The sequence below is a fragment of the Ranitomeya imitator genome, chromosome 7 (assembly GCF_032444005.1).
Source record: "Ranitomeya imitator isolate aRanImi1 chromosome 7, aRanImi1.pri, whole genome shotgun sequence".
NCBI lineage: Eukaryota > Metazoa > Chordata > Amphibia > Anura > Dendrobatidae > Ranitomeya > Ranitomeya imitator.
Genome location: NC_091288.1, coordinates 205,588,475 through 205,604,297, shown reverse-complemented (window position 1 = coordinate 205,604,297; position 15,823 = coordinate 205,588,475). Strand labels below are relative to the sequence as shown.

The 15,823-nt window shown below is 42.4% G+C and overlaps 1 protein-coding gene across 1 annotated transcript in view; it reads right to left on the bottom strand.

The window, feature by feature from the left end:
* Window positions 1-15,823, bottom strand: part of LOC138645321 (mucin-12-like) — a 35,011-nt gene that overhangs the window by 15,757 nt on the left and 3,431 nt on the right. The window contains exon 2 of the mRNA XM_069734528.1: window positions 378-3,818. Within this exon, the coding sequence (XP_069590629.1) occupies window positions 378-3,818 (3,441 nt within the window). The remainder of the gene's footprint in view (window positions 1-377; window positions 3,819-15,823) is intronic.

The following is a 15,823-nucleotide window of genomic DNA, read 5'->3' as shown; positions in this document are numbered from 1 at the left end:
TCTTTTGTTGTTGGCAGCAAAATATCTAACCGCCAGCAATTTGGTATCTACTTTCTTTTGAAGCAGAGTCATAACTATCCATAATACATGTCTTGTTTGACTCCATTGAAGTGAATTGGGCAAAGCTGCAATACCGCTGACAACCTGTAGACAAGTACGGAGCTATTTTTGGGAGAAAGCAGTCATGTTTTTATAGCTCAGTACAGAACAACCCACTTTGACATCTTTATGAGCGATCTTTCTTTCTCTAAAGGCCAATCTACTGGTGCAGGTTTTAGAAAACTCAAGACAAATGAAGAAAAAAAAAAAATAACAGATAAAAACTGTCAAAGGAGAAGAAATTATTCCAGTCTGGGCAGTAAAAGGCCATGACTGACCTTTAAAGACTGGCTGCTGCTCGTCCACGATGAAGATTCGGTCTCTTCCAGGCTGCACTGACATCATCTCACCAATATTCTGGGTGGTGAACGTGTTGGATTGCGGTGATGTTACCGACTTCGATTCAGTTGTGGAACTGTTTACTGTTGTGAGCCCACTGGCATGGTCTTTTTCTGAAGTATGGCTTCTCGTGGGGTAAAATGTTGGCACTTTTAAAGATAATGTTGGTCCTGAGTCTCGACTTTGATGTCCACCAGGAAATGTTGGGCTAGATATCTCACTCCAAGGTCCGGCAGTGGTGTGTGACATAACATGTCCTTCACTTACACCTGGTGTCCCCGGTACTGAGGTTGGATGATCTCCTGTAGGAGGAAGCTCTGATCTAGCCCTTGTGACGTGTTGAGATGTTTGAGTTTCCAAATCTTTTTGAGTTTGTGTTGATGGTAGATGTCCTCTGTGAGTTGGCGATACGTCACCATAGGATGTATTTGCATTTTTAGGCATCTCAGACGTTGGCTCGGATGATTCCGTTTTATCTCTACTGTATCCCATTGTATTGGTTGGGTTCGGTGGTTCAGTTTTTGATATCAGGGTTTCTGTCCTATTCTTTACAAGTGACTCTGTAGGAGTGATAGACGCTCTTCTCGGCTGCCTAGTGGTCCCTGTTGTGCCCTTTGTGATAGGCTGTGTCTGTGTGGATGGTTCTGTATAGCTTTCTGTGGTCATTTTTTGGGGTGTAGACGATTTTGAGTTATTGGTTGTGCTTGGTTCAGTGTGTGTCAGTGTCACTGTTTGAGTCTTTTCCAGCCAACCGGGAGAGGTCCTTGTGATTGACTCTGTTTGCTCGATCGGATATGATGGGTTGCTAGTATTTGGCAATGTTAGAGTGACTAGTTCTGTCTCTGTCCAACTGACTAGTTTGGTGCCAGTTACAGGGGTGGTAGGTTCTGAGTTGCCCTTTGTGATTGGTTCAGTTTGCATTGTAGATCGAGTCTTGTTTAAGACCAAGTCTGTTTGTGACTCGTTGTGGCCATATATTATTGCTTGTTTACCACTATATGGAGTTGTACTAGGCTCAGTATACAGATTGTCTGTGGATAGTTTTGTGTGTGTTTCATTGAAGACCTTCAATGTTATAAGGTCTGGTGGACCGTGCTTGGTCAACGAAGGGTTGGTCACATTGAATAGAACAGGGTGAGTCTCTGTGTCTGATTTCGAGTTAAGCAATGGCTCAATGGATGATCCTATCCTGACCTTTGTAGAGTCAGCTTCTGTGGACAGATCGGGATAGGTCTGTGTGGACTGATAAGATGAGCCATGTGTAGTCACATCTGGTTGGCGTTGTGTAGGTTCCACTGGTTGTGTCTCATCAACTAATTTAACCTCTAGCTGTGTGGTTAACTCTGTCTCGTTTACGGTAATTACTCTCTGGGTGCTGTGTACCAAGACTTCAGTCTTTTTATTTGTGGTCACATGTGAAGTTAACATTGGCTGGGTTTGGGTGTTAAGTTCCATTGAAAACTCTTCAGTTGTGTTATAAAAGGTTGATTTTGTTTGTAGATGTTTATGTGTTATCGGCTTAATGGTCACTTTTGGGTATGGACTTTGTAGGCTCTCATGTTCCGAACTGTTGAGCATGTGTGGATTTGCCATGCCCAGGAACACACGTTGAGTCTGCAATGGTAGTTGACTTAAAGTACCTAGGTTCTGTAAACTTTGAGTGGTTGATTTTGGTTCTACTGTTGTGAAGAGCATCCAGGGACTTGACGTGGCTGTTTCGGGTTCAGAAAGGTTCTTTCTTAGGTGGGCTAAGGTAATTGCACCCAAATTTGATCCATTATTTACGGTTCCTTGACTTGTATGAAAACGTCTTATTTCTCCTCGGAGTGGAGATTGGCTTGGATGCCTCTTTTTGCCTACGTGATCCAGGGAGACTTGAGTAGAACTTATCTGATGTTGGACCCAGTGCTCGTTATGCTCATGTGGATGAGTGAAGTTATGTAGATGTCTATGGTGTTTATTAGTACCAGCTAACCTTGCTGGGGATGTAGCTGTATGTTGAGACACAGTGTTATCAGTTTGATTGTGTTCACCCAACAAAGAGTGTTTATGGTGTTTATGACTATGTGTCTGGTTCCGATGAATGTGTCCACCTGTTGTCAATTCTGGACGAGTCTGGTATTGCTGCTCCACAGTGTTGTGGACTTGTACTTTAGACTGGGTTGTTGCCCGTAATGAAGACCAGACCTCCGTGGCTTCCTCCACTGGATGTGTTTGTATATCAGAAGCTCTTTGGGTCTCGTTGATCACCGTGCCCATCGTTAAAGGCTCAGAACTGATTTTGTCTGATTCTAACTGAATAGTCCGATCTTGACCCAGTCTTGAAAGTTCTGCCTCTTGTAAGTTCTCCTTTGTTTGGTTGTAGATCCCATTTACATTTGGTACCATTATGGCTACTTTTGAGTTAAACTCTTTCATTATCTCAGATTGCCGTGCTCCTGGCAAATGCAAACTAACTTCCTTCAAAAGCTCGGGTGTCGCTAAGTCTTTTGTTCTATCGATTTGAGGTACCAAGGACATGTTTTCGGTTCTCCATGCACGTTCTGATGTGTTCAGAGAGTTCAGTTCATATAACATTTTCTTTTTACCATTAATAAAACTGGTATTTGGCAAAGAGTGAGTAATATGGTTGATATTATGAGTGACTGCCTGGGAACTATTGTTTATTACAGTTCTAAGCAATGTTGAGGAGCCATTGGCTTCATCTTTTAGCTGTTTGTTGAGCTGGGAACCCAATGGGAGATGTTTCAATCTATCGGCTACTGGTGAGATGTTCTTCTGGCCAAGTTGTAAGCTGTTCCTCAATGGTGTTACAGATCGGTGAGGTTTGACCATCTCCGCTACACCAGCACTAGAATTCGAGTGATGGAAATGTCCTATTCCAGGTCTCATTGTAACATTTTTATGATGGACGTGTGGTGGGCTCTGATACCTGGCAGAAGGGTTTTTCATTGTGGTCTTCATCATATTTTTGAGCTTGCTATGGGGGGTTGGCACTTTCCTGATAGGTTTCTTTATAGAGGAATAGCTCTTGGCAGTAACTGGCATTTTGGTTGGGTGTAAATGAGTAGTATTTTGTGTGGAGCTTATACCCTTGTGGTGGGTTGAATTTTTATGCCTTAAATTGGTGGTGTTTACTACTCTACCACCTTGTACCAGGTTGTCTTGGTCAGTCACTGTAGAAGGATCCAGAGGGAGAGGATCAAGTAATTTGTCATTTTTTGGAGCTGGAGAATGCACAGGTGTTTTTTTCGTGGGTGCACGGGATCCTCCTGATGGTTTTCGGAGAGGGGTCTGAGTTGTCACAGCCATGGTAAACTGAGACCCCAAAGTGGTTGCTCTGAAAGATTCAACTTCATACGTATCATTGGCTAGAAGTTCTGGAAGGTACAAAAAGAAAAAAAGTCAATTAAAAGTGACAGGGGTATACGAAAGCTGCTGTCATCGGAAACACTATTGTTGAGGTCATACACGGGCATGCTGTTTACACACCGCATAGCAGCAGTATTCATTTGTACAGTATAGCAGCATTATCTATGTGTACAGCATGGTGACGCTATTTGTTCACCATATAGCAGCATTATTAATTTTCACAGTACAGTAGCACTATTTATGTGTACAGAATGGTGATGTTATTTGTACACCATATAGCATCTGTAGTCATTTGTACAGTACAGTAGCATTATTTATTTGTACAGCATGGTGACGCTATTTGTACACCATACAGCATCAGTAGTCATTTGTATAGTATAGAAGCATTATTTATGTGTACAGCATGGTGACACTATTTGTACACCATATAGCATCAGTAGTCATTTGTACAGTACAGTAGCATTATTTATTTGTACAGCATGGTGACACTATTTGTACACCATATACCATCAGTAGTCATTTGTACAGTATAGCAGCATTATTTATGGGTACAGTAAAATGATGCCATTTGTACACTGTATAGCAGCATTATTCATCTGTGCAGTATACCAGCATTATTTATGTGTACAGCATGGTGACATTATGTGCATCATTACGACAGCATTAACTTATGTACATTGTATGATGACATTCAATTCACTTTTCAATTAAAGCTTGTGCTTACTAGTATCCTTGTCCTTTAATACAGTATTGAGCAAAAACATGAGAAGTTCTTAAGTAGACGATCATAAAGTGCAAAGTCAGGTTTCATCCCTATATGTGCTACACTCAACAGTATTTCATACATTACAGAGATGTTTTTGCACCCCCGCCCCTTCCGCTGATAACTACAAAATCAGAATTTGGGTTTATTACAAGGGATGAGTGAAATAGCACAGGCAGATTAACATTTTTAGATCAACTCTGTTTTTTTTTCCACTAATTTTTCCATTTCGATTTGAGTCCTAAAATGCAGTAAATCTATTATAGACGTGTAACTTTTGCAGGTGTTCAACATAAAGTACAGACTGCACCAGATAATTCATGCCACATTGGCCAAAGGTACCACATATGTATTACTTGCCCTATTCACCTTATTGATCTTTGCTCACACTGTCTTTCTCGTATATACAGAAGATAAAACAGGATCCACCATTCAGATTAGGTGATGTCACAGCTCACCTCCTCCTCTTGTACAATGAATGAGAACACTTCTATATACAGTAGATAACACAGGATCCACCATTCACAATAGGTGATATCACAGCTGACCTCCTCCTCCTGTACAATGACTGATAACACCTCTATATACAGTAGATAACACAGGATCCACCATTCACAATAGGTGATGTCACAGCTCACCTCCTCCTCCTGTACAATGTCTGATAACACCTCTATATACAGTAGATAACACAAGATCCATCATTCACAATAGGTGATATTACAGCTCACCTCCTCCTCCCGTACAATGACTGATAACACCTCTATATACAGTAGATAACACAAGATCCATCATTCACAATAGGTGATATTACAGCTCACCTCCTCCTCCTGTACAATGTCTGATAACACCTCTATATACAGTAGATAACACAAGATCCATCATTCACAATAGGTGATATTACAGCTCACCTCCTCCTCCCGTACAATGACTGATAACACCTCTATACACAGTAGATAACCCAGGATCCACCATTCACAATAGGTGATGTCACAGCTCACCTTCTTTTCATGTACAATGACTAATAACGCCTCTATATACAGTAGATAACACAGGATCCATCATTCACAATAGGTGATGTCACAGCTCACCTCCTCCTCCTGTACAATGACTGATAACACCTCTATATACATTAGATAACACAGGATCCACCATTCACAATAGGTGATGTCACAGCTCACCTCCTCCTGTACAATGACTGATAACACCTCTATATACAGTAGATAACACAGGATTCACCATTCACAATAGGTGATATCACAGCTCACCTCCTCCTCCTGTACAATGACACCCTAACAGGTCATAGAGCATGGCCCCATCTCTCACACAGAAGTGGATGAACACCTCCAGTCCATTGTTTCCTATGGTCCATGAAGCATATTTCTAAACACTGATAACAGAAGCTCGGATAAGATAACCACTACATAAACATGTACAGAGATTAGAATAGAATAAAAATTAAAACAAAATTAGAAAAAAAAATGTTCTATTATCTGGTTTTAGTTATTGATTCCCTTTAATATCAGCATTCAGCACCAGGGAATGGGGGCACAATGACAGTCCCCATGGCAGTGCCACCGCCACGGAACAATTACAGTCACCAATGCCGTGGATGTGCAGGGACACAGCACCACCAGAGAAGCAGGAGGACCCAGAACAGCATTTTTCACCAGTCTCTGAGCTAGTAGGTGAAAACTAGACGCTATGATGTCTCTCATACACAGCAACACAGAGACGTGAGGGATTTCTCTCCTGTCCCTATGTATCACATGGAGGATATTACACAGCAATACTGAGCAGTGTAAATGTGAATCCAGCACAGAGGTGAAATAAAACACTTACTAAAAAGGATCAGCACGATCTGTGTGTTTTATTCCCTCCCTTCTCCGTTGACTTTAACAGGCAGCTGTAATCTGATTCCTCAGTTTTGTCTTAAGAAAGATAGTGAATGATGAGGAGTTCAGGAGGCGGATTCAAAAGAAGTGGCTCATAAGTGGAGAAAAAAAAGCACATTTTTTTCTATCTCTCTATATTTGTTTGTACTGTATTTTATGCAAAACTTAAAGAAATGACAGTGATCATTTAACTTTGTCTATTTTTTTAAGGCTTTAGGGCCATCAATGCATCCAAATAATATCAATGGACCCATTCAAGCAAAAATATATTGCAGTAGTGAAAGAAAAAAAGGCTATATAATGGCTCAAACACCGTAAACCTGCGCCGGCTGCCAAAGAAATGCTGCACAAGTTGTGGAGTTTACTACCAACCTAAAGAATTTGCTGCAAGGAGGGAAAGCTGCGCTGTGACCTGCGGGCAGGAAGCCAGAAGTGATGGCGCTTTATAGGACGCAGGAGGACGCGGTAATTGGGCCGGCCATTTTTCATTTTCCACTTTCCTTGACAGCACTTCAGAGATGTCTCCAAGAAACCTCAGACCTCTGACTGTGTGAACATCTAGTGACCCTTATTAAGGAAGCCTTCGCAATTTGGCAACCGGAGGGCACGCAGAAGGACGCGTGGCCATATAATGACGGTTTCTTTGCCGAGAGAGACCAGACTCACGGACATGTGTTTGCATTGAGGACATTGTAAGTGAAAGTTTGATGACTTCTCAAGCTGACGTGGATACGGAGCGGAGTTGGCCGGCGAGAGGTTGGAGCATCCTGTCCCTCTGTTTCCTGAGGCCGGATAGGATTCCTGTTGTCTGTTTCCGCAGATCCCTCTGGACACAGAACTGCGACCTTATCTGCCGGAAAACCTGTCCCGATAAGGTGGAGAAGCCAAGGGAAGGGGGTGTTATAGGCAGAGGGGAAATTAACGCTACAGGAACCACTTGCGGATCCAAAGCTGATGATTTGCAGATAAAACAGTAGAAGTATTCCCTGGTCGCCAGTAATTCACACCCCGAAATGTCGGATTGGAAATATTCACCCTTTAGGACCTTTTTTGGGGGGCATATTTCAATATTATGGAACTTTCTCTGCAGGGAACCACGCTGGTTGCTCCAATAATGGAGACAATGAGGCCGTTTTTACGTCATCATTATAGGAAATGTAATTTTTTTTTCCAAAACTGACATGATGTTAATAGTTTGTGAATCCCTAAACCATGGGTAGATGGTGGAAACTCTTTCTCCAAGCCTGACTCAACTTAGGAGCTAAACGTTTAGGAAAGACCTTAAGAACCTAATAAGAGTTTAGGAAAAAGTAAAGCTCACCCCCTATATCTTTTTTTGATTTTGGATTGTTATCTTATCAGACACTTACAGGGATCCAAGAAGATGAAATTTGGAGAGTTAATTGTGGAACATCACACAACTCTACAGCTTCCAAATCTCAGTCTACAAAGAATGACCGACGTCCAGAAATCTGAGAGGAGTCTCTTTCACAAGTCCTACTAAGCTCATAGCTAAAAGTTAAGGCGGCCAGCGCTGCACTCTCCACTCTTCCATATTTCCCACTACGTGATGTGTCAAAAATTTTGACTGGTGAAGGCCAGGGTGCTAAATCTCCTACTGGTTTCAAAAATGATGGCGCAGGAGCGGCACCAAACTAAACGCTGAGTCTCTTAGTTTCAATGGTGTTACAGATCTGTCAACTGCTATCATTTTCTACCCTAAAGTTGAAGGCTAACCACTCGCTAACTCTTAATTGTCACCTCCACGGCGAACAGCTGAAGCCGAGACCTGTGGAGCATTGGCTGAATATAACAAGAATAATAATGGTTGTCCTAGGAGGATGCGCCGCACACGTGTTTTGGGGATTATGCCACGTGTTACGTGTCATGCTTAACCTAGGACGTTCTAGATACAGTCTATAGGGAATCGTTAAACTACAATGCTGGAGTTTACACATCTGTAGTCTCTTGGCTTACAGGGCTGAAACACAGCACAAAGCGAGTGAGAACACACCCCGAATAGGAGAACGCCAGGGCTCTGACATCTGGAGACAAGGACAATCCGAGCCTTTGTTCCCGGAGGTGGACAGTAACATGGCAACTTCTCTTTCACAAATGTGAAAACGCAGGCAAGCAATGCACGAAACCAGTCATATCAAGTGTGTTCAGGAATTAGATCCACTGCTGGGTGCTCCTTATGACTCCTATGCCAATACTGACTGTCAAAGTAGTGTCCAGAGTGCCAGTCTTGCACAATGCCAACCTCATGGTAGTGTCTAGTCCAATAGTACCATCATCATAGTCATTCCCATAATGCCAACCTCATGGTAGTCCAACAGTACCATCATCATAGTCACTGCCATAATGCCAACCTCATGGTAGTCCAATACTACCATAATTATAGTCACTGCCATAATGCCAATCTCATGGTAGTCCAATACTGCCATCATTATAGTCACTGCCATAATGCCAATCTCATGGTAGTCCAATACTGCCATCATTATAGTCACTGCCATAATGCCAATCTCATGGTAGTCCAATACTGCCATCATTATAGTCACTGCCATAATGCCAATCTCATGGTAGTCCAATACTGCCATCATTATAGTCACTGCCATAATGCCAATCTCATGTGTTATGATCCGGTGACCTTGCAGCAGCATGAAAACTTTCACTGGAGTAGGTGGTAACTATACTGACCGCAAATCCTGATCTTAACACTGCAACTAGAAGTAGCCGTGGGGTGTGCCTAACAAAACCTAGACACCTCGACACAGCCGGAGGACTAAATACCCCTAAAGATGGAAATAGGAATACTACCTTGCCTCAGAGCAGAACCCCAAAGGATAGGCAGTCGCCCACAAATATTGGCTGTGAGTAGGAGAGGAAAAGACACACGCAGGCAGGAAACAGGATTTAGCACAAGAGGCCAATCTAGCTAAAATAGGAAAGGATAGGACAGAGTTCTGTGCGGTCAGTATTAAAACCCTTCCAAAAATATCCACAGCAAATTATACAAAAATTCCTCCATCTAACTAAAGACGTGGAACGTATGTCTGCAACTCCAGAGACTACTAAACTCAGAGCAGGAATAAAATCAAAAAACAAGCACACAGCTTGTGTGCCATAGAAAAAGAAACAGACACTTATCTTTGCTGAATTGGCAGCTAAGCAGGAGAAGCCAGACAGGGATCCAACACTTCCCAAGAAACATTGACAACTGGCAAGGACTAATGAGTCCTGCAAACCTAAATACCCCAGTCAGAACTGCAATCAGCAGATACACCTGTCCAGGACTGCAGCTCAGAGACCACTGCATTACCACCTACAACCACCGGAGGGAGCCCAAAAGCAGAATTCACAACACTCATGGTAGTCCAATACTACCATCATCATAGTCACTGCCATAATGCCAACCTCATGGTAGTCCAATACTACCATCATCATAGTCACTGCCATAATGCCAACCTCATGGTAGTCCAATACTACCATCATCATAGTCACTGCCATAATGCCAACCTCATGGTAGTCCAATACTACCATCATCATAGTCACTGCCATAATGCCAACCTCATGGTAGTCCAATACTACCATCATCATAGTCACTGCCATAATGCCAACCTCATGGTAGTCCAATACTACCATCATCATAGTCACTGCCATAATGCCAACCTCATGGTAGTCCAATACTACCATCATCATAGTCACTGCCATAATGCCAACCTCATGGTAGTCCAATACTACCATCATCATAGTCACTGCCATAATGCCAACCTCATGGTAGTCCAATAATACCATCATCATAGTCACTGCCATAATGCCAACCTCATGGTAGTCCAATAATACCATCATCATAGTGACTGCCATAATGCCAACCTCATGGTAGTCCAATAATACCATCATCATAGTCACTGCCATAATGCCAACCTCATGGTAGTCCAATACTACCATCATCATAGTCACTGCCATAATGCCAACCTCATGGTAGTCCAATACTACCATCATCATAGTCACTGCCATAATGCCAACCTCATGGTAGTCCAATAATACCATCATCATAGTCACTGCCATAATGCCAACCTCATGGTAGTCCAATAATACCATCATCATAGTCACTGCCATAATGCCAACCTCATGGTAGTCCAAAACTGCCATCATCATAGTCACTGCCATAATGCCAATCTCATGGTAGTCCAATACTGCTCTCATCATAGTCATTGCCATAATGCCAATCTCAAGGTAGTCCAATACTGCCCTCATCATAGTCACTGCCATAATGCCAATCTCATGGTAGTCCAATACTACCATCATCATAGTCACTGCCATAATGCCAATCTCAAGGTAGTCCAATACTGCCATCATCATAGTCACTGCCATAATGCCAACCTCATGGTAGTCCAAAACTGCCATCATCATAGTCACTGCCATAATGCCAATCTCATGGTAGTCCAATACTGCTCTCATCATAGTCATTGCCATAATGCCAATCTCATGGTAGTCCAATACTGCCATCATCATAGTCACTGCCATAATGCCAATCTCAAGGTAGTCCAATACTGCTCTCATCATAGTCACTGCCATAATGCCAACCTCATGGTAGTCTAATACTGCCATCATCATAGTCACTGCCATAATGCCAATCTCATGGTAGTCCAATACTGCCATCATCATAGTCACTGCCATAATGCCAATCTCAAGGTAGTCCAATACTGCCATCATCATAGTCACTGCCATAATGCCAATCTCATGGTAGTCCAAAACTGCCATCATCATAGTCACTGCCATAATGCCAATCTCATGGTAGTCCAATACTGCTCTCATCATAGTCACTGCCATAATGCCAACCTCATGGTAGTCCAAAACTGCCATCATCATAGTCACTGCCATAATGCCAATCTCATGGTAGTCCAATACTGCTCTCATCATAGTCATTGCCATAATGCCAATCTCATGGTAGTCCAATACTGCCATCATCATAGTCACTGCCATAATGCCAATCTCAAGGTAGTCCAATACTGCCATCATCATAGTCACTGCCATAATGCCAACCTCATGGTAGTCTAATACTGCCATCATCATAGTCACTGCCATAATGCCAATCTCATGGTAGTCCAAAACTGCCATCATCATAGTCACTGCCATAATGCCAATCTCATGGTAGTCCAATACTGCTCTCATCATAGTCATTGCCATAATGCCAATCTCATGGTAGTTCAATACTGCCATCATCATAGTCACTGCCATAATGCCAACCTCATGGTAGTCCAATACTGCCATCATCATAGTCACTGCCATAATGCCAACCTCATGGTAGTCCAATACTGCCATCATCATAGTCACTGCCATAATGCCAACCTCATGGTAGTCCAATAGTAGCATCATCATAGTCATTGCCATAATGCCAACCTCATGGTAGTCCCCAGAGCGTCCATCTGACAGACTCATACTAGTCCGAGCTAAAATGAATGACCATAAAGTATGTGTCATAGTATTCTTCATAGTGCCCACCATACCAAAAACAAAGCAGTCACCACAGTACCAATCTACCGACCTCACAACAATCCCCAGCATCCCAGCCTGCCAGACCCGTAGCACCAGCCACGTGGTGGTGCCCATCAAGCCAAACCATATTAGTTATCATAGTAACAGCCTTATAGTAATACGCATAATGCCAACCTCAAAGTATCCCCATGGTGCGCCCATGTGTGGCGTCACCACATTGTAGGCAATAAACATAAAATGTCTGGCCAGGTGCAGGATTTCTGCTTCTTTTTCATTGTCCAAGAATAGTCCTAAAGCTGGATGGTCCAAAAAAATAAAAATAAATCACACAATTTGTGGGTTGTAAGAAAAAAAAATCATAATATAGGGTCACCAACATTTATAATCTGTTTTTACCAAAAAATCTAATCAGAGCGATCGTCTGTGATCTGCGGCAGCTTGTGTTCATTTTCCCTGCAGTGCCCCTACAGGGGAAATTTGGAATTGCATGGCGCATAGAGTTCTTTTTTTTTTTTTGTTGGCGCTGCATTTTTGTCTCTCAGAATGAGGATATTTCGGCTGTCAGGACACTAAGTCAATGACAAAGCTAACAGTCAGTAGATGAAGGGACTGAAAATTATCTGGAGTCAGCTGAAACCCTAATCCTATTTCAACCGTAACACTTAATTACCGGCAGATCTGCGCAGCCATCATCGCCAAGCAAGCCATTTATAGTTTATCCAGTTAAATGCCTAACAATCAACACAAGTGGGATGTCAGAGAGCGGCAGAGCTGGAGCGAAACTGATAGGGACGGCAGAAATGTAATACGGCGAAACCGTGAAATATAAGGCGAAGGTGGATATATTTAAAGGGGCAGTAACCATCTTGTAAGAATAATGCTCGCTGCTCAAAGTGGGTTTGGACCATTGCTAACAGATTCATGAAATAGAGAATTCAGATAAGCAATGTCAATGTGTAAATGCCGCTGTTCTCCCGAATCCGGCGATATATTTCTTTTGTTTTTGTTCCTCTCCCTTCCTGAGATATGGCCATGTCATTCCTGTATACAATTGTAGACTTAATATACAAGTGGGTGTGGTTTTTTTTTTACTTGCCTCAGTGAGCCACACCCACTTGCTTAACAAGACTAGACTTATACACAAGGAGGGGCGCAGGAAGAAAAGAAAAATACAGCCGGATTCTGGAGAACAGTGGAATTTACACCTGGTTAAAAAAGAATAAAGATTTATGACATTTTTTTTTAACAACTTTTTATGTTTGATTTTTCAAAAAAATGCCTGAATATAAAATAGGAGTAATACTTTTATAAAAAAAAAAAAAAGGCAGATATACGAGATTCAGATTAAATCGATAATACATAGAATAAAGTAAAAAGGATCCATTGTGAGGCTGTCGAGTGCAGTCCGTATTCTGACCATGAATGTTGGCCGTGTGAACACGACCTAACAAGCAATGCTCCCAGTATAAATAATAAAGGAGATAAAACTGGTAACAGGAGGAAAGTGGAGCAGTTGCCAATAGCAACCAATCCGATTCTACTTCTAAATCTTTTGGAAACAGAAAACAGCAACTTGATTGATTACCGGGGGCAAGTTCTCCATATTCCTTTGTCTCAGGTTTAATACATCTCCCCAAATAGATCTAAGGTTCATTTCCATCCACCAGATCATATCTGTTCACCAGTCCATTCCAAAATACCAGATCATATCCGTTCACCAGTCCATTCCCAAATACCAGTTCATATCCGTTCACCAGTCCATTCCCAAATGCCAGATCATATCCGAACACCAGTCCATTCCCAAATACCAGTTCATATCCGTTCACCAGTCCATTCCCAAATACCAGTTCATATCCGTTCACCAGTCCATTCCCAAATACCAGTTCATATCCGTTCACCAGTCCATTCCCAAATACCAGTTCATATCCGTTCACCAGTCCATTCCCAAATACCAGATCATATCCATTCACCAGTCCATTCCAAAATACCAGTTCATATCCGTTCACCAGTCCATTCCCAAATAGCAGATCATATCCATTCACCAGTCCATTCCTAAATACCAGATCATATCCGTTCACCAGTCCATTCCCAAATACCAGTTCATATCCGTTCACCAGTCCATTCCCAAATACCAGTTCATATCCGTTCACCAGTCCATTCCCAAATAGCAGATCATATCCGAACACCAGTCCATTCCAAAATACCAGTTCATATCCGTTCACCAGTCCATTCCCAAATAGCAGATCATATCCATTCACCAGTCCATTCCTAAATACCAGATCATATCCGTTCACCAGTCCATTCCCAAATACCAGTTCATATCCGTTCACCAGTCCATTCCCAAATACCAGTTCATATCCGTTCACCAGTCCATTCCCAAATACCAGTTCATATCCATTCACCAGTCCATTCCCAAATACCAGATCATATCCGAACACCAGTCCATTCCAAAATACCAGTTCATATCCCTTCACCAGTCCATTCCCAAATACCAGATCATATCCGAACACCAGTCCATTCCCAAATACCAGTTCATATCCATTCACCAGTCCATTCCCAAATACCAGATCATATCCATTCACCAGTCCATTCCTAAATACCAGATCATATCCGTTCACCAGTCCATTCCTAAATACCAGATCATATCCATTCACCAGTCCATTCCCAAATACCAGATCATATCCATTCACCAGTCCATTCCTAAATACCAGATCATATCCGTTCACCAGTCCATTCCTAAATACCAGATCATATCCGTTCACCAGTCCATTCCCAAATACCAGATCATATCCGTTCACCAGTCCATTCCCAAATACCAGTTCATATCCATTCACCAGTCCATTCCCAAACACCAGTTCATATCCCTTCACCAGTCCATTTCCAAATACCAGTTCATATCCGTTCACCAGTCCATTCCCAAATAGCAGATCATATCCGAACACCAGTCCATTCCCAAATACCAGATCATATCCGAACACCAGTCCATTCCCAAATGCCAGATCATATCCGAACACCAGTCCATTCCCAAATAGCAGATCATATCCGTTCACCAGTCCATTCCCAAATGCCAGATCATATCCGAACACCAGTCCATTCCCAAATACCAGTTCATATCCGCTCACCAGTCCATTCCCAAATACCAGTTCATATCCGAACACCAGTCCATTCCCAAATACCAGATCATATCCATTCACCAGTCCATTCCCAAACACCAGTTCATATCCCTTCACCAGTCCATTCCCAAATACCAGTTCATATCCCTTCACCAGTCCATTCCCAAATACCAGATCATATCCATTCACCAGTCCATTCCCAAATACCAGATCATATCCGTTCACCAGTCCATTCCCAAATAGCAGATCATATACATTCACCAGTCCATTTCCAAATAGCAGATCATATCCGAACACCAGTCCATTCCCAAATACCAGTTCATATCCCTTCACCAGTCCATTCCCAAATACCAGATCATATCCGTTCACCAGTCCATTCCCAAATAGCAGATCATATCCGAACACCAGTCCATTCCCAAATACCAGTTCATATCCGAACACCAGTCCATTCCCAAATAGCAGATCATATCCGAACACCAGTCCATTCCCAAATACCAGTTCATATCCGAACACCAGTCCATTCCCAAATAGCAGATCATATCCGAACACCAGTCCATTCCCAAATGCCAGATCATATCCGAACACCAGTCCATTCCCAAATAGCAGATCATATCCGAACACCAGTCCATTCCCAAATACCAGTTCATATCCATTCACCAGTCCATTCCCAAATACCAGTTCATATCCGTTCACCAGTCCATTCCCAAATACCAGATCATATCCGAACACCAGTCCATTCCCAT